Source organism: Parasteatoda tepidariorum, chromosome 10 (genome assembly GCF_982258835.1).
Source record: "Parasteatoda tepidariorum strain Cologne lab strain chromosome 10, Ptep-v5.0, whole genome shotgun sequence".
In the NCBI taxonomy this organism is placed as follows: Eukaryota; Metazoa; Arthropoda; class Arachnida; order Araneae; family Theridiidae; genus Parasteatoda; species Parasteatoda tepidariorum.
Genome location: NC_141764.1, coordinates 79,661,245 through 79,681,254, shown reverse-complemented (window position 1 = coordinate 79,681,254; position 20,010 = coordinate 79,661,245). Strand labels below are relative to the sequence as shown.

At 27.6% G+C, this 20,010-nt stretch overlaps 1 protein-coding gene across 10 annotated transcripts in view; it reads right to left on the bottom strand.

Annotated features, from left to right (window-relative positions):
• Positions 1–20,010, bottom strand: part of LOC107443623 (transcription factor AP-2) — a 188,899-nt gene that overhangs the window by 20,469 nt on the left and 148,420 nt on the right. For all 10 annotated transcript variants that reach the window (XM_071184187.2, XM_071184189.2, XM_071184191.2 and 7 more), the window contains exon 3: positions 1,510–1,573. In XM_071184187.2, coding sequence (XP_071040288.1) covers positions 1,510–1,573 — 64 coding nt within the window. The remainder of the gene's footprint in view (positions 1–1,509; positions 1,574–20,010) is intronic.

Genomic DNA, 20,010 nt, shown 5'->3' with positions numbered 1-20,010 from the left:
ACTGCTAAATAAAAAACCTTATTTTAGATTAAATAAAACGAAGAAAAAATACTTTGTTTCCAATCACATAAAAAGTATTGAAAGTAATACTTCGTAAGAAAACTAACTAGTAAAGTAATCTTCTGCCAGTTTTGCAAATTTTTTTCTCTCCTTAATTTAAACATCAAGCATATTTACGGCAGAATAATCTATGCCATAAATCGTATTAGTTTAGGCAATATATTTAAAAACAAACCAAAGCATTAAAAGTTTCTCTCCGTAGAATTCATAAATACGTGGTACGAATGTCTAAATAAATTCCACGTAAATACATTGGAAGACAACAACGTCAAAGTTACAGTTTGTTTTCCCTCTAGGCAGAATTAGGACGATTTACGAAGTCACCGAAGATCAAACATAACTGATCGCTTTGTGGCCATTTTAAAGTTTCTGTATTTCCCCCGTGGGCTATATGGTAAATGCGAAAAGCAGTTCCATTCTTGTGTCTATAAATAAAGAATTTCATAAAAGCGAACGGTCATAAAATTCTTTTTATAAATCATGTCATTTGTTAAAGTGTTCTCTTGGGATAAAAAGAGTGGAGGAAGTGTGACTCATTTAAACGGAATACGATTGGAAGTGCGTGAGTTTGCAATTTTACGAACGCTTACAACCAAATATTTTTTTTTAAAAAACTGGGAATAAGTACGCATAGATAAAATGAAATGATAACTGAAGCACATTTATGAAGAAAAAAAATCGATCAAGAAACAACAATCAAATTGGTCTATAAATATCTGTTATTATTTTAAGAATTTTGTTTTATTTTATGATTGGCGTTGAACAGCCGACCTCTTAAGAATTTCAATATTCAATTCTGCAGCCTTGTAACTTTGAACTCAACTCAGAAGAAAAGGGAACTCCTGAGTCAAGCATTGGGAGGAATTTGCCATCGTGGAGGGACTAATAGTAATAACTTTTTGATGGTACACACCCGCATTTGAGTTATATGGAGAGAAAAACGACGAAAACCTCCCACGGTTAGCCCATTCTCCGTCAATCACTGAGGAAAATTTACAACAGCACTGTGGTCGGTGCGAGTCAGGAGCAGAGTTTGTAACAACCAGCCACGACTGGGGTTCGAATCTGGATCAACTCATTGGGAGGCGTACGCTTTATTCCCTGAGCCGCCATGGCTCTTATTTTAAAAAATAAAAAAATCGATGAACTTACTAAAAAAAAGGATAAACTAAATTAAAATAATCTGAAATTTGCAATACAAAAAAATAAAAAAAATTCTCAATATTTTTTAAAGTATACCTACTAAATAAAATACTGCATATATAAAATAATAAGATGTATTTTAAGTCTATTTAAAACAATTGAGAAAAAAATATACTAATTAATCTCGTATAAAATTACATTAAAAACTGACATAGTATTATAATTTCAGTAAAGTTATATTTAAGTGATGTAAACACAATTTTTCTGAAAAATAATTCATAAAAAAAACACAAATTTTCTTCTTACCTTTTCTTATGACACTATTATGGTCCCCAGGAAAAAGACTATTTGCATCTTCGACGCTGCCACCCTAAAATAAACGTTAAACTTTCGTTAAACACTGTTAGAAATTTCTCATAAAAATTAGTTAAATAACAATTTATTTAATTGTTATTTTACCATATACAAAGAAAACATTCAAATAACCATAAATAAGATGGTGTTGAAACTGTTAACTGTGAGAAATGCAGTTTTTTAACTGCTTTCACCAAAACGGTTAAAAAAAACAGAGATTTATCGCGCCAACTAAGCTCAGCTAATGGAGCCACTTAGTTACTTCTCGCTGTGTGTCAGGAGTTATAGCCGAAAGGACTAATCCGTCTATATCAGGGTTTACAAATGGGGGTTTTAGTCCTAGCTTTGACACCACAATATTCTTCCTTTTTCTCGAACACATGAAGAGTCTTTTTCATGATTTTGAAACCATTCTAGTTGTAAATGGTCAAAAACACGTATTGTTCTGTATGAATTGTTTTAACCATTTTAATTGTAAACGGTTTCAATATTGCAAATGTAAAAAATTTCCTTTACCGTAAACTTTACTGTTAATTGGATGCACAGACTGCTGCCGATTATTTTACCGTAATTTTGGAATGAAAATTCTAACAGTGCAAGATAAGTTTCAAAATTTTATTTTTAGTTTGAAATTAAGGGTGTATCATAGTTTTTAGAAATACCTTTAACTAAATTTAAATTATATATTGTGAAATTTAATAAGCAGCGTAATAATTTGTCAAAAAAAAAAAGAAAAAAGATTTATCAATTGTGTTTTTTTTTTTTTTTTTTTGAAAATAAATATTAAAAAATAACAGAGGGATGCGGTATAATAACAAACTAATAATATATTTTTATCAACTACGAATCCGGCTCTTTTGTTAAAATATTTAATGCAGTATTTAATTATAAAAAACGTCCTCTATTAAAAAGATGACATTTAACTCATAAAAAAATTGAGAAAGCAATCAAAAATGTTTTGTGTTTAATAACACATTGCGAAGCTTTATAAGCATATCAAATGCTTACAGAATAAAATGAAATAACTTAACGTGTTATTCATTAAAAAGAGATATTAAAATATGCTTTAAAAAAATTAAGTGGTATATTAACAAAGCTGAAAATAAATTTAACCTAATTATGTATTATTTTTTAAAAACTAAAGAATTCCTTATAATTTTCCCTCATAAAATAAATATAATCACTGAAAAAAAAAACATTTCAGTAAATAAAAATGGATGTACTAAGGAAGAACTTGTTCATAAATTTTAATGTTTATTATTATCGGTATTCTTTTCGTAAAAAAATATTTACTAATTTGAAATTAATCAGTTGAATAAATTAGAAAGTTATAAGAATCTTTTGTGGTTGAAAACATATTGTGAAATTTTATAAGCATTTGGAAAAAGAAGGTTAATAAATGCATTTTTCAACCAAAAATTGATAACTTTTTTTATTAGAAAGCATTTTTTTATCAAACGGTATAATAACAAAATTGAAAATATATTTTAATCAAGTTTGTTTTTTGTTAAAGCTGCAATCTCGAATTATAAAATAGACGTTATTTATTTCAAAATATATTTAAGTAACTAATGATGTTTATATTAAGGAAGAAACGATTTATTATTTTTGAAGTATATTTCTGCATTCCTTTGGAAGAAAAATACTAACAAATTTTTTTCTACTAGTGCAGATAATTATGATATTACAAAAGAATAGTTAAAAACCGTAAAACTCATTATAATAATGCAATTTTCTTTCCATTAAAATGCAACATTTGAGCATCTTTCATGTATAAAAACATGATATATTTAGAGTTTGATTTTACAAGAAAAGCAAATCGAAATATTCAAAAAGTTCATATGACTATCGTACATTTTAATGATTAATTTAAAACACAATTCATTTTTAAAAATTCAAAAAAAATTTACTTATTTCTTACGATATGAGTTTTAATACACTTAATGAAGAAAAATTATTGTTGAAAAAGTACCAAATAAAAATTTAATATTATTTTCTAAACTTATTATTTAATTTGCAACAGAGAAATTCAAAAGAATAAAAACTTTAAAGTTAATTATATTTCTTTAAATTCTTTTGAATAATTAATACGAAAATAATATATATATATTGAAAAATATTGTAAAACTTGTTATAAGGTCAAGTATTAAAAAATGGTTCATTAACCCTAGATTACTAAACTTAAATCGGTGTTAATCTGCAACTAATCAATCGACGAATAAACAACGAATCAAAAAGAATAATATTTTTATATTTCCCTTATTTATTTCAAATAAACTATCGCTACTTTAAAAAAACATAATCTTTCAAATAAAAAATGGAAATATGGGGAAAAATATCATTTTCATTCTTTTCGGATGTTAAGAGTGCGGTCTGCAGAAATAACCTTGTTTCTGTGCACTGTAAAAAAAAACTACTGATCAAATTACGGTATAAAGTAACGACACTTTGGATGCTTCATCCGTAAAATCCATCTGACCGTAATTTTTACAGTAATATTTATTTAATTCGAGTAATTCAGCGATTTTAAAGTAATTATCACTGCAAAAATTACGGTATATCTCTGATTTTTTTTTTGTTCGATAACATGTTCCGGTAAAAATGAATTTTACTGTGAAAAACTTTGACAACTTTGAGTGTCGGTACTTTTTACCGTAATTCGATCCGGAATTTTTTGCAGTATAGTTGTATTCGTATTTTGTCATTCTGCGTATCTTAAATGGGCAGAAAGTACAAATTCTGCTTTTGTTCTTCATGTATTACGTCGTACCTTTTATGGGCTTTTTAATATTTAAACTATCTTCAATGTTTACTTTGATGGAACTAAACATTCGACTGTTAGATAACGACTACAACAAATCTCGAAAAGTAACCAGCATACAGTTGTTGCTTATCACTTTCGGATAACTCATTTTACCAGTTATGAAGATTCTTTGAGTGAGATAGAGCATGAAAATATTTCGAATTCGCAAAACTGGCAGGGGCTGGTAGTCTCTTAAACCAGTGGTTTCTATGGGCGAGAGATTAACCGGGAGCTGAGAAATATAACCTAAAACCGCACCAATACCGCGCATGTAATTGTATATAATTTTGAGGACATGTTTAAAAACAATTGAAATAAAATCATGAATTCAAAACAATCTAAAATATAAACAATCCACATCATCAGCGGCTGCATCAGCGGCATGAAATAAAATCATGAATTCAAAACAATCTAAAATATAAGCAATCAACATCATCAGCGGCTGCTGTAAAACTATCAAACGTTAACCGGTCCGCTACGATAAAAAAGTTGAGGAGCATAGTTTTAGAAGAATGTTCAGTTATCTAGGGTTAAGTGTATTTTTCATAGGAAAAAAATTTGACTTTTCATAAAAAAAATAAATTTTTTAAATTAAAAGGCAAAATAGAAAAGTTAAAAATACACTTTAAATAATTATGAATAATGTTTAGAAGTTTTTTTTAAAGAATTGCCCATTGTTTTTTATCAAAAAATATCATAGAAACTAAAAATGTTTGTACGCATGAAAATGGTTTTTTTTTTATTAATTTTTATGTTTATTAGTTGTTGAATTCTTTTGAAAGTAAAATATTTACCTATTCGTGGTTACCTGAAAACTTCGACAAATTCAGTTAATTATGACAATGTAAAAAATTGCAAATCTCATTATCATAATATCAATTTTTCCATTAAAATGCTAAATTTCTGCATCTTTAATGGAGAAAAAACACGATGTATTTTGAATTTGTTCTTACGAGAACAACAAAGACCAACATTGAAAATGCAACAGATTATCGTAGAGCCCAATGATAAATTTAAAACATAGTCTATCTTAGAAATCAAAATTTTTTTTTATACCTTACTGGCGATATGAATAATACATGAATTCTCTGCGAGATCGAAAAATTCATTGTTGAAAAAAAACCCAAACAGAAATTTAATATTTGGCTGCAACGCTCGGTTGGGTTTGCAGATTAATATATCATATTGAGAAGAGGGAAAAAGTGTTTTTTGTTTGGTTTTTCTCTTGTCGGTAGAATTGTTGATTGATACGGAACCTAAAAGAATTTTTTTTTCGTTCTATTTTGAATGTATATTGCTAGAATGATAGCAATATTAATGCAAGTTAGAAGCCTGATATCTTACAATGATCAAGTAAAACTTTCCCCTCAAATCTAAGAAGAATATAAGAGTTCAAAGATATTATTATATTATGTTGCAGAATTCGACGATGGAGCTGTGTGATATTCTAGTTTACTTTCCACTGTTGATGGTATTTTGGTTTCCAATCAAAAATTCGAGAAGGATTGTAATTTTTCTGCTTCTGTCTCAAATTTTATTTCGGGTTTTTGTGCCCACCATATGTAATACACGTTGTTTTTTTTCTGTCTTTTTTTTAAGAAAAAAATACAGATTATATTTGTGGATGTTCATTTTGAATTCAGCCACGCGAAAGAAAAGTTAGCTCATTGTGACGTATAATTCTTATTTACATTTGACGTTCTATTATTCAGGCAACTTTTTCGAAAAGAATTTAAATATATTATTCAAAATCTGAGATTTGAAGAATTTTCAGGAAAAAAAATTGCAGAAATATTGCGGAGAATAAGGATAATTTGAAAATAATGAATGCAACTTCAATTTATCTATCATGGACATTCAACTAATAACACGAGTTAATTTATTTTAAAAAGGAATTATTTTCATGTGAATTCTTATTAGAAGAATCATTATTTTGAAATTCGTTATTAGAACTTTCGAAGTTTTTTTTAGTTTCTGTTTCGATTGCATAGTGTAAGGTGACTTTTTGTGGTGCATTACTTTAGAGGTCAGCTTAAATAGGTTATCAACTTATAGAGGGAGATGAGTCATTGAGTTTTTTTATTATAATCTTACTCTTAAGAATTATTAAAAGAATAACGTATGTAATATAAGCAGTTCAGTGAATTTCTGTTGCATTAAATAGCAACATATAATTGTCCAAAACTTTTTTTTCACTTAAATATTAAGAGGCTATTTTAACAAAAAAATTAATGTTAAGAACATCACTTCAAATAACCCTAGACGATATTAACTAATTGCAGTGGTCAACATATAAGATTCTCTTTTATTATATAAGATAAATTCCGTTCTTTATCAAAGGGGCCAACTTAGATTGGTGGTTAACTTACTTGTGAAGACATTTTGACAGGTATCACGGTATATAGGTTTATGACGATTATGACAATATTTATTCCAAATTAGAAACTTGACATCTTACCTTGATCTTACAATTTTCTCTCAAATATAAGAACATAAAATAAGCATGATTATAAATTATAATCAAATACCGCTTATCAAACCTTTCTTGCTTCCACATTTGAAATTTTTTTAAAAATTTCAAGATAACTGAAAATAGAACTGGTATCTAACTACATTTAAAATCGTAAACCATAACTGGATTTTGGATAAAAATTGTTCTTATTCTCTAAAATAATGTACCCAAAGGTTTATGAACAGGATACTAGAATTTCTCAGCCTTTTCACTCTATTGCGTGTAACCTGAAAGCTTCAAAAAGGTTTTCTTAAAGCAAAATTTCTTAATAATTCAAACAAATCTTTACTGATTGATTTCAAATTTAAAGAGTATATTCAAAATTGCATTCCTTGCAGAAATACGTAGGTTTGTTTTATTATATACCATAAGGTTTTAAATACGGCAATCGAAACGTACATCAATCTTGAACCTTCGGAGCAGCTTAGTGGTATCACCATCTTCTGCGACTGCAGGTCTGCCTTACAGGCCCTCAGCAAAGGTACCTCAAGCCTTATCCTGAATATCATAGAACAACTTGGACAACTTCAGCGTCTCCGGAAAAAATGCTTCTTGCAGTGGATTCCCGCCCTTGTGAACCTAGAGTTCAATGAAATAGCTGATTCCTTGGCTAAAAGTGCCAGAGATCTCAATCAAAATACAATCCCAACCACGTTGGCAGATGCAAATGATTTTGCAAAGTCAAGACTATTCACCCCTTTAAAAATCAAAGCCCACGATCAAATAACTAATCTTGACATCGATAGGAAGACAGCCACTACTCTCATCAGACTAAGAACAAAACATCACAAAAATATGAAAATTTCTACAGATGGGACTAGAAAATATCAAAACTGTGGCAACTGCCTTAATGTGGAACTGACACCATATCATGTTTTCAACTGCCCTGCAGTCGCTGCAGGCCTTCACCTCTTAAACTACCCCACAGAAGAGGATTTGTATTCATTTAATGCCATAGAAATAACAAAAACTATTCAAGCACACCATGAAATATGATTCAATAGAGGATACGACACCAACCAACCAAGGTTTTAAATTATCTGAAAAGAATTTCAATTAAAGAAAAACGCGACAAATTCTCCAAAAATTGGAATACTACTCGTATGATAAAATCTACGCGTTTCTGTAGTAATTCGCGCAAATAACCGAAATAAATTTCATTTCTTATCGAATACTTAACAGTTTGAAAGATTGTTAGAACTTGAAGCAAAAAGGGGTTTAACAGGTATGGTTCTTCACTATTTAAAAAGAGAACTTTCATCGAATAAAAAGAGAAATCAAAAATTATGCATAAAGCAGTTAAATACTATATTTTCCAAAGGAAAGTTGCGCAATATGCAGAAGAAATTTCATAAGAAAATTGAAACCAATAGAAAATTTTTAAGAAGAAAACAATGAATATTATAATAATCAGAACCGAAGCTGACGTCGACAGGAGGTACCAGCTCCGGAAGTCAGAAAAACACGAAACGTTTTCTATCGAGAGAGCACGACATAAGTCTAAAATTTGCTCTCTCTGTAAAACAAAGGTTTTTGCAAAAAAGTTCAGGAAGAGGGGAAAAAACAATACAAAATACAAAAGTAAAATACTTAAACTAATTGCAAAAGGAAAACTATGTTCAAAAAATCTACTTAGAAATACTAAATTTTTTAATTAAAAAATATAAATAAAAAAAATTTAAAAAGTTTTAAAAAAATTTTAAAAGTTTAAAAATTGTAAAAACGGGAATATTTTTAAGCAGGTTTTTTGAACATTGTTTTCCTTTTGTAATTAGTTTATGCATTTTACTTTTGTATTATCTTTTTCTCACTCCCTGGTCTTTTTTTACAAAACCTTTAGGGTACTGGGAGAAAAAATTGAAGACATTTGTCGTACTCTCTCGATAGAAAAGGTTTTGTGTTTTTTTGACTTCCGGCGCTGGTACCTCCTGATGACGTCAGCTTCGGTTGTCAATATTATATTTTTCATTGTTTTCTTTTTTAAAATTTTCTATTTTCTTCTGTCGCCATTTTATTTTGCATCGCTTTGAATAAATTAATTACTACAATGAACTAAATGAGTAATAAAGGACCATTTTCAAAATTTGATTTATTCAATCATCTTGCCAACAACAATTAAAAAAATCTATAAATTTTTTTCCAGTGGATAGGCCAATTTTTTTTAATCCTTTTAAATTAACATATAATTGGCACCGCAGATAGAGGATTACCCCAGTTCATCTCTTACAACTTGTAAATAAACTGCGAACTTAAATAAAACAATTTATAAATCTAAACGATGTAACAAAGTTTCAGAAGGTGTTTTATATCATTCGGCAACCATAAAAGAAAACAAAACAGCTCAATTTAAACCCACATCTTAGTTGCAGGAAATACCTCAAAGCCATCAGCTGCAAACGCAACTTCCTTAGAATTACAAACAAAAAAAACAATAAAAAAATAATAACACCGCGATTAAAAAATAAAATAAAACACAAACTTTACTGACGCATCCCTCTCCTGTTATCATTCCGCACAATCTCTTTCAATTCCAAATTCTTTCCATTCCTAATTAATATGCGAGACTCGTCGCCACATTAGGCTTAACTTAGTAGAAGCCAAAACGAAATGGCCAATGTAGGAGGGGCCGCTTTCTCACGGTTATAATTCTCACGGTTATTTTTTTTCTTGGTATTATTATTTATAGAGAGGGTTTTTTGATATAGATTTATGACGACTACCTAATGGCAACAATGAAATCGGGAGCACCTGTTGATGCATCTCGAGTGCAAAGGAGTAAGAGTGTGTGTTTGTTTACTTTATTGTTTCCTTCTTTGGATATAGTGTCTATGAAGAAAGTGACAAGTTCATTGTATTTTCATGCACCGATTCTTTTACAGGCAGGTGGTCAGCAGAACTTTAATTTTGTTTTATTTATATTTGGGAGGAATTGATACATTTTTTTTCGAACAAAATGATAGGTTATCTGGAAGTAAAGGGTTAATGATTTTTGTTAGTTCCGTCTTCTTTTAAATGGAGTTCTTTTTTTTAATCATTTTAGAGTAGAAAGTAAAAATATAGGTTGGAGCAGGGTTATGAAAGTATTTTTGGTGGGAACTGTAACGCATTTAGGAATTATTTGTTGGAATATATGTATGTTACTTGAGAAGGTCTTATGTCTGGTAAAAGTCGACAATCTCCAGTGAATGCCAGTATTAAAATAAAAGCTTTATTTAAGTCAATTTTTTTAAAAAAAAAATTACACCGATAAATGTTAACAAAAAACAGGTGAAAGTTTGATTGCCCTAAATTATTACCAAATATTAAGCCTTTTACCTATTTAGTTGGTAAGTGATAAATTTTATCGGTGATTATTAATATTATTTAATTTAGGTCTTCCACAGTAATATGATTTAATTTAATTTATTTGTAGAAGAAATTGCTTACCGTAAAAAACATATATCTAGTAAATATCGATTTTTTCCATTGAATATCAGCATTCATATAACCTTTGAATGTGCTAAATATTATCAAAAAAGTTTTATATAAATTTACGTCGGAAAATAGGAGACAAAAATAAAACCAAATATGCGTTCTTTCACCGATGTATTTGGTTTGCGATAACATTTACAGAAGAATATTATCTAATTTCAATCTTTCACTATAATGAGAAGTAATTTATTTGTCGAAAAATATACACGTTATAGCAAAGCGCGATTTCGTCGACTAGCAAGTAGCAAATGGTTCGTCTACATCGTTCATCTACATAAATTGTTCGTTAATCGTTCATCTACATAATTTTTCGAACATTTTCTCGGCAGTTATTTTTCGCTTTTACTGTCTTTTTCACATAGTTTTTCAAATAAATTGTTTCGTTACGTGAATTTCAAATTTGACTAATCCCTTTTTGACGAGATCAGTTCGCAACTATGCCGTCACTAATCATCGTCATTTTCTAATCCTTTTCATCTAGAACCTCCCACTCGCACAAACTCTTCCTTTAATTATTATAGATAATTTAAATTTTAATTAGGGATATTTTTTATGCAACTTTAATGTAATAATATTTTATCGAATTTTTAACTAGGTATGATATCCATATCCACAGTTAATTGGATAAAATAAATTTTTTTTTCTTGTACAAAAGAAGAAGAAGAAAAAAAAAACATAGTTCGTAGCTGAAGTTTTGTAGTTAATAAAAATTATTATAAGAAACAAAAAAAAAAAGAAGTAAATATTTTCTTGTTTAAAAATGTCACGATTCTTGACTAAGAATTTTTCACATGGAAATTTACAAACCGACGACCTTTGAAAAAAGAGTTCATAATTCGAACGAAAATTGTGTTTTTAAGACTAGGGTAAAAAAAAAGTTTATTTTAGAAACTCTCATATAAAATTTAACGTTTTGTTTTCCTTATTATAAAAAGTTATTGTTGTTTAGTTTAAAAGTTATTGTTATTGTAATCTAAAAGTTATTCAAATGTTGGTAAAAATGTTTATTTTACAAATTTTTTTTAATTAAATGAACTATTCTCCGATTTACTAAAAAATAAGTAAATAATATAATTGCATTAATTGTATCACTTTTCGAAACTTGAAGAAAAAAAATAATAAAGAAATTCTACAGTGTTTTAACGTTTGAAAAAATATATTAAAACTAAAGACTTAAATTAACTAATGTTATTAACTTATCCAATACGTAAATCTCCTTATTAAAAAAACAACCCATTAAGACTTTAAGAACAAAAACCTTAAAATAAATATCATTCAAATATAATAATGAAAATTTAATTTAAATAAAAATGAATAAATAAGCACAAACATTAGAACAAATTTAGATTTAACTGCAAGCATCAGCTCATAAATCTTTTCAAACTATTCAGTTTATTAACCCATCTCATTTTAGAATCTAAAATTTGGAATTGTAAAACAATTTTTTTAACTTTATTTAAACAGCAATCCAATGGAACTGATTTTAATAACGTAAGTTATTACAGTTGGTCATCGCTCATAGATAAGAAATTGACCGTTAATCATTAAAAATTAAGCTTCACTTTTCGTAATTGTTTGAATGAAATCTAAATTAATTGATTTTGAATATAATGCACAATTTTTCAAGATGGATTTATGACTCATCTTAGTGAGATGGTCGGAGCATTCTGATAACCCTAAAGTGATTATGATGATAATTATTTTTGGCCTAAAAAGTAATTTATCATATAGATATCGTGAGTTGTTAATTGAAAATAGTGATGGAGAAAAATGAATTTTTCTTGTTCTTATTTTAGGAAAGGGTTCAGTATAAAATTGAAAAAAAAAATCAATTAAGAGGAAGTAAACAAATATAATTTACATAAAAGCTTTAATAGTTTAAAATATTTGTAATAGATTGAAGAGTTGTTTTTTAAAACTAAACTGGCTTCGTTTTTAAGAAAATTTTTAAATTTAAAAAATAAAAACCATATATTTTTTTTATGAAAAATTACTTTATTTATAAAAATTATTTTGATTTCTATGATGCTATTATAGGCATTACATATTTCTTAGCTTTTTAAAGTTCTTTGAATTCATAAATGAAATTTTTCTAATCATTCCTAATCCAATTATAATTTGATTTACTTTAATTTTATTTTATTATTTATTTTATTTTATTATAAATTATTTAATTTTTATCACATTGTATAAAAGTGAATATAAATATTTTTTTTAACAATCAATGTAACGGCTAAGTTTTCGAAATCGATATCGAAATTCTAAATCGAATATCAAAATCTTTTTTTAGCTTTATTTTTCATTAAGCTGCTTTATTTCTCTAACAAAAAAATGTTTCGGTTATAGGGCTATATTAAATTCTCTCACGTTCATTTATTTTATGATTAAGATATAGCCAGATTATTTAAATTTAATATTAAGGCTTTTTTTCAAAGCATAATTAGTACTATATGAGTGCTATATGAATAATAGGCTATTTTTATAACTGCTGTGATCTTGCAACTGTTACTCACGACGGTTAGATCAATTTTAGCCTATCAAAAGCCAGCGTTGTCAACGCTTATTCGGAAAATGGTGCAAAACGTCAATATGGAGAAAAGCCAGAGTTTTGTAAAAATGAAAAGCGTTTGTGGCCTAATTTTTTAATATTCATAAACTTACTCCAATGTTGCATTACTTGGATGATTAAAAATAAGTAAAACCTGAGAATAAAGCAGTGATTATGATAATTTTCGTTAATTTTCGTATAAGTGTAATAATGTCGCCAAAACAGTGATTTTTTAAAAATTTAACAACTTTTTAAATATTTCAGTTATTTATCTCTTCTAAAGCCCTGACAATTTTTCACTCCAAGATTGTATATATTTTAAAATCATCGCACTGCTTGAAGTTTAAATCACTCAAACTTTCGCTTCTTTATTCTCCTTGGCGACAGAACTTCTAAAAACAGCGTTAATAATGTGAGGTTGGCTTTGTTTTTGGCTATATTATCTATCGATAACTACTCAACTTCAGACCTCTTCCCATGCTCCTAAATGTCCGTTAGTAACTATTCATTCACTCGAATTTAAACTTTTTGGTGTTAGGGCTGGGGTTTTTTGGAAGTCCGATAGCCCTTCAAACTGACCGCTAATAGTTACAAAAAGTTTTCAAATTTGTCATGAAAATAATAAACCAACAAGTTTCTGCTTGAAATTTCTTTGCATTATTCCTTCCTCAATAATAACGTAATGTAAAATCAAATTCCACTACTATTATCATGGTTTTGCGAAACTGTTGAAAATCATGCTTCCTTAATAAAACTAGATCAATGTTTCCATAATTCTAAAGAGAAAAATTGAGAAAATCAGTTTGCTTAAATTCAAGACAAATATTTCGTTATCATTTAACAAATCGTTCTTGAAGGAATCAATAATTAAAACTCAATTATAAGTTGCAAATTTTAGTTATTTTTAACTATACTGGACTAACGGAGAAGTAATAAATTAATTAAACTGACAGTTAATTTATCTAGGTATTAATTAATAACTTGATAAATAAATTAATTAATTGATGTCTTATGCCCACTAATCTGTCTATGTCAGTAGTAAAATTACTTTTTATACTTTTACAGTTTTCATTATCAGTTCCCTATTTAAAACTAAGATTATACAAAACACTTTTCAAAACAAAATTTCTGGATTAATCCAATTAATCAGTTTCATAAATCAATTTCTTTTTTAAATTCACTAGTATATTATTTGTAATATTTCATTTTCAAAATTTTTACATTAATCACAGATTTAAATTTTTCAAGTATTTATCATATCATGTCTCGCATATCATGTCTTTATAACATTAATAATGAAAACAGCACTTACTATTAATTTAAACCATGGAAATTAATTTTCATATTTTTGACGGTTTAGAAATTCCTATCCATTTAGATATTGCATGTTCTATTACATAAAATTATTCAATCACTGTCATTTTTAGCTATCATTTAATACAATATTAATGAGGAAATATTATTAATAACATTAATAAGAATTTTAATGAACTCTTAAATGTTTATTCTGATAGTTTTTGCGTCTTAAAAGCTGAAACATTTTTTGTAGAATTTAAAATATTTCAAGTAATTTGTTCATTTAATAATTAATGAATGGTTAGACGTTATGATAGCACTAAAAAATACAGCCTCACCCCGCTATAATGTACCCGGATGTAGTGAACTCTCGGTAGTAAAGATCGTTCAATTTTGGTGATAAAAAATTTTCCGTTTAAGAAGTTTTCCAGATTTAGCGAATTGCGCAAAAAGTAAAACATAAGGGGGGTCAAACTTTGGACCTCTTTCCTGTCTAAACTATTGGGACAATATTTCCCAGATTGAGACTAACCCCTATGTTTTGAGAATTAGAAGTCTAAATCCATCAAAAAAATATATGCTTACTAAGAGAAATTACGTTTTTGGGATTAATTTCGTAACTTAAAATATTGTCTGCACAAATTAATATGATAACGTTATAACAAAATACGTTAGAGCAGTGCATAAAATCTCTATGTCCGGTAAAATTTATTTTTTAGTTTTATATTTTACACTAAATGTATGGTAACAAGAACTATAATTTTTAAGACCAGAACTTCCCGGTAAACCGTTACGATATGAACGTAAAAATTACAACATGAATGGTTTAAATACCGCTGACTTTGATTTGGTAACTAACCAGAATTATTTTTTCTTTACCAGAAATATCATTACCATGCAGTACGGTGATTTTACCGTAATTTTTTCCGGGCAAATTCATCGAAAGAAACGTGTTTATTCCGTGAAAGTATGTTTTTGTCTCTGATTTTAATGTTTAAAAACTATTATTCGATTAAATAGTGTTTAAAACCATATTTTTATTGTTAATTTCATCAAAATCCTTACCAGAGGGCTTTAGTAAAGATTAAAGAGCTTTTTAGTATCCCCATAGAATCAGAAATACGGTAAAGTTTAACATATTTTCATATTTTTTACCATACTTTATTTATTAGCGTACATTTTAATTTTGTATATTCTAAGAAAATTGTTATTGGACAAATATCAATTATGAGTATATTATATGCATAAATATAGTATCTAAAATAACTTCTAACTTCTTTATCGCTAAGATCTCTTTTGCGATCATTATCAAATTATGTAACTCATTAATATACAAAGAATGTTACACAAATATAATTTAAAGAAAGACGCAAATATTTTAAGGAAAACTGCTAAAAAGTCAAAAGAGGAGCTTGCAAAAATAAAAATAGATTCCACGACTACTACACTTTTTCCTACTATAAAGTTCTAAGCACGCACTCTTTTGGTAATTAGTTTCTCACTTGTATTAGACACCCCCATTTGTGTTTTTTATTATTTTATTTTATTTTTCTAAATTGTTCTTCTTCGGCATTTCTTTTATTTTCCCTCCCCCCTACTCTATCGGCTTTGGACCACCCAGATAATCATTTATCACAGAAATGAAAATGAAAAGTTTCAAAAGGAAACAAGAAAAGAAAAATCTCATTAAGCCTAGTTGAATACGCGCATGCCACTCAAAATTAATAATAATAATGGTATTAGAAATAAATAAAAACTTTAAAGAAGCTGCCGTATTGAGCAATTTAATTAATCAAGCTCTCCGGTTGTCTTTCATTTAGACAGTAGTCATTTCTTCAGTTGGCGTTCGTTTATGTCTCTGGCATTTTTTAGGATTGGCTTTTGAATTTAGGGTTAAAAAAAATAAACGAAATAGTTCAAACAGCCTTTGAAATTTCACTTGACACTTAAAATGTATGAAATTATTTCGCAATTAAATATTTATTTATTACAATTTATTTATTATAGTTTAAAGATTTACTATTAAAGAATTATTAACTTATACAAATAAAAAAATGCATTTATTTTAATTTACGAAGGCTAAAAGGAATCTAATTAATTTTTAAAAAAAAAGCTATATCAGCTTATTTCAAACTGCTTCTTTCAAATAAAGTTCGCAAATGTCTTTGACATTTGTTAAAACTAGTCAGTTTAAAAAAAATGAAATGATGAAAACTGTTTTATTTTGTATGTTTTAGTATAATTTTTTTCACTTCAAACTGGGACTTAAATATTACAAAAATAATAAAATTGTTTAGTTTGAAATTAAATTCAAAAATTTAATTATTAAGCAACTCTTAACTAATTAAAGTAAGAAAAGTTTCAATTAATTTCTTAAAAGAATTAAAAAAGTTTATAGAAATAAATACAAAATTATTATAATTCCTGATCATAAATCAAAATAAATTTTAACTAATTTATAATTCCAGAGCATTAAAGTTTAGTTACTCAATTTTCCATATGAAGAATTTCTTTTTTAGTTCAATAAAGTTATTACAAAGAAATAAGGTAAAATATAAATAATAAAAAATTTATAAAATTGTTCAAAATCACTTGATTTTAAAATAATAATAAACTATTTATTAAAGTAAAGTATTATTTTGGAATCAAACACTTTGTTTAAACTATAAAGATTTAGACTAACTTGAAATTAACATCACGGATAAATAAGTATTTGGGCCTTAACCTAGAAATAAAATCTTAACCTATTTTATATATTTTTTTATTTACGAAATGCTTCAATTATTAAAGATAGTTTAGTTTTTCCTGATTTTATTTAACGTCTATTCGCACTGAGTAAAAAAGTATGGTCAAAATTACCAGAATATTGTAAAATTTGCAGTGTTTCTAAATCTTTGAAAACACCAAAAAAGCTCGATCATTTTTATCGAAGTGCTTTGGTAATGATATGGGTAAAAGTAAGAATAAATATGATTTCATAATATGTGATAAAATGTTTTAAATATTGAAAAATTGGTTATTTTATTATAATACTTTAGAGCGTGCATCTAAACCATTTATTTGATTAAATTTACAGCTCAGTTTTCTATCTTTACTAAATGTGTGGTAACACGAACTATATTTTTAAAAACTAGAATTTTTAATCAGCAGTTACTGAAAGAAAAGAAAATTACCAAATAAATTATTCAAATACCGTGCATTTTAGTTTTAATTAATCAGAATTATGAGGGGTTTTTTTTCTTACCAGAAATATCATTACCATACAGTACGGTAATTTTACCCGAATTTATTTCTCCGTGCATATAAAATAATCTATTTTTTTAGATTTTACCTAGGTTTGAAATAGACTAACCCTATTGAAAAAATGTACGCGTTTTCATTTTTATGTTTCATAATAATTTTAATGAAAACGCTATTAGGAGAAGAATTTAGACCAAGAGAGTGCTGTGCAACCGGTCATTTCGATATAAATCATGAAATAACCTACAATCAACTTATCAACTTCTGTCTAATTTTGTTGAGTGTTGACTTAGCTATGTTATTAAAAAAATGATAGCACATTCAGCTTCTTTGACATTTCAGTAGAAAATTATCTAAATTGTACGAAAGTATTTCACGTCTTGTTCTAAAATTTAATAAGTTGTTTGATAAAGAGTAGCAAAATAAAATAATAGTCGTTGGAATAAAAATACTTTCCCTCCCAATAGCAATTTTAGAAAGTAATATTATGTTCCTAGATGTATAATTAGTAGCTCTAAAATATTTTCAAAAATCTAATTTGTAATTTTAATTAAAATTGTAATTTTATTTGTAATTTTAATTATTAATTACATTTGTAATTTTAATTAAATTTTAATTTGTAATTAAAATGTTAATAGTCGTGCTTTGAAATTTTTAAGAAGAAGCTTACTTTCTGATTGTTATTTTAGTAAAAAAAATTTATTTAAAAATATTATCTGGAAAACATCCGGGCAAAATATAATCTAGAAGAAACAGAATTTTTTTAATCATTTACAGCAATGCGGATTTACAAATAGAATTCAGAAAAGCTTTAATTTATTACCATTGTTTTATTTAAATTTAAAAACATAGTTTCATACCCGTTCACTATTGAAATCATTGTAATGAATTACTGAGATAAACTTTATAGGCTTTTAAAATATAATATTGGGTATTTTAAAAATTTATGAAACAAACAATAGAGGAACAGAAGTGTATTGTTTCTGCCAGGAGCATCTAAAACTTACAATTTGAATATCCAGCGAAGTTAATCTATTTGACTAAGTTACTCGCGTTTAGAATACTGAAAATACTCCTTTAATTTAATATCATTTTATACGCTAAGAAAAAATGTAAGGTCAAAACCGCCGGAATACGGTAAAATTACCGTGTTTCTGGCTCTAAGGGAACCAAAAATGTTGGTAGTTTTTACCGAAGCACTTTGGTAAAATTAAGCAATAAAATATGTTTTTATGAAATAAAATTTGTGGAATGTGCTAAAATTTGGCATTTTAGTTATGAAAACTTAGAGCATTGCAAATAAACTATTTATTTAGTTAAATTTGTATTTCAGTTTCGTTTTTTTCTAAATGTATGGTATTAAGAACTATAATTTTAAACATCAGAATTTCGAGCAAATCGTTACCATATAAACGGAAAAACCAACAAATGAATAGTTTAAAAACCATATATATTTCATTTTAATAACCAAAATTATGTTATTTTTTTCCTAAAAAAAACTAACAGAAATGACATTATTATACAGCATGGTAATTTTATTCGAATTCATTCCTCCGTGCATTATTAATATCATTTCCAGAATTTGAAAGCAACAGGATAGCATTCTTTACTCTATTTAAGGGTCACATGGACATGGAAGTCCATAAATGGGGATAATTTCGATAATATTTTAAAATAAAATATACGGGACTCTGAACAGTTCCTCAGTCCAACTACAGGAGGACAATTTTTGATTCGAGAGCTTTTCAAAGTGCTAAAATTTAAATTTTAAACAATTGGCAACGTTGTCCCAGAACCCAGAGAAAAAACGAAAAACAATTGTCTCCTTTATTATTTGGATCGGGAATTTTTCGGGTGTGTAAAAACTTATATTTTTGAAATTGAACAAAGTTGTCTGGCTACCCCGAATAGCTTATGAAACAAACCATAGAAGAAAGAAATGTCCTGGCCTTTTATTAGTTTCACGCAACTTTCAAATTTTGGGGCCTACCTCTCGATATGTATCATTCATCCCCAAACAGCAAACCTCATTTATAATTCGCAAAACAAACTGGGGCCAGATTAATACATATCTAATCCCTTTTTTTTCTCGGAAATACCTACCCGGAGAACGATTCCGAAAAGGGTAATGGCTCCCCTGGAATCCTGCCCTTCGAATCCCTTGGGGTCATTCATTAGTAATCATGCCAACCCTTCTCTTCTTCCACCATATACAACTGATGGAATGTGGAATGACCCTAGTTATTATTATTACTCTGTTTCATCGTTAAAACCCATGACCGTAATTCTTCCTTTCCAATCCGTCTGCACATAAATCTCGCCATGGCTGCAAATTCGTTAAAGAATTGAAATTAGAGCGGGATTCTTTTATTATTTTTTTTAATTGGTCTGGCAACGTCTTTGGCTTTGTTGGCATCATAATGTGAAATTGATTTTGCTTGGTTGTGAATAAGGGTTGTTGACAATTGGGAGGTTAAAGGAGTTAGATTCTGTTCAGATTTAATAACTTTGGATTTAGTGAGCTAGAAGCTTTATTTACTGAGTGTAATTTAAACCGGTAGCTTTCTAGGTGTGGCTTGTTAT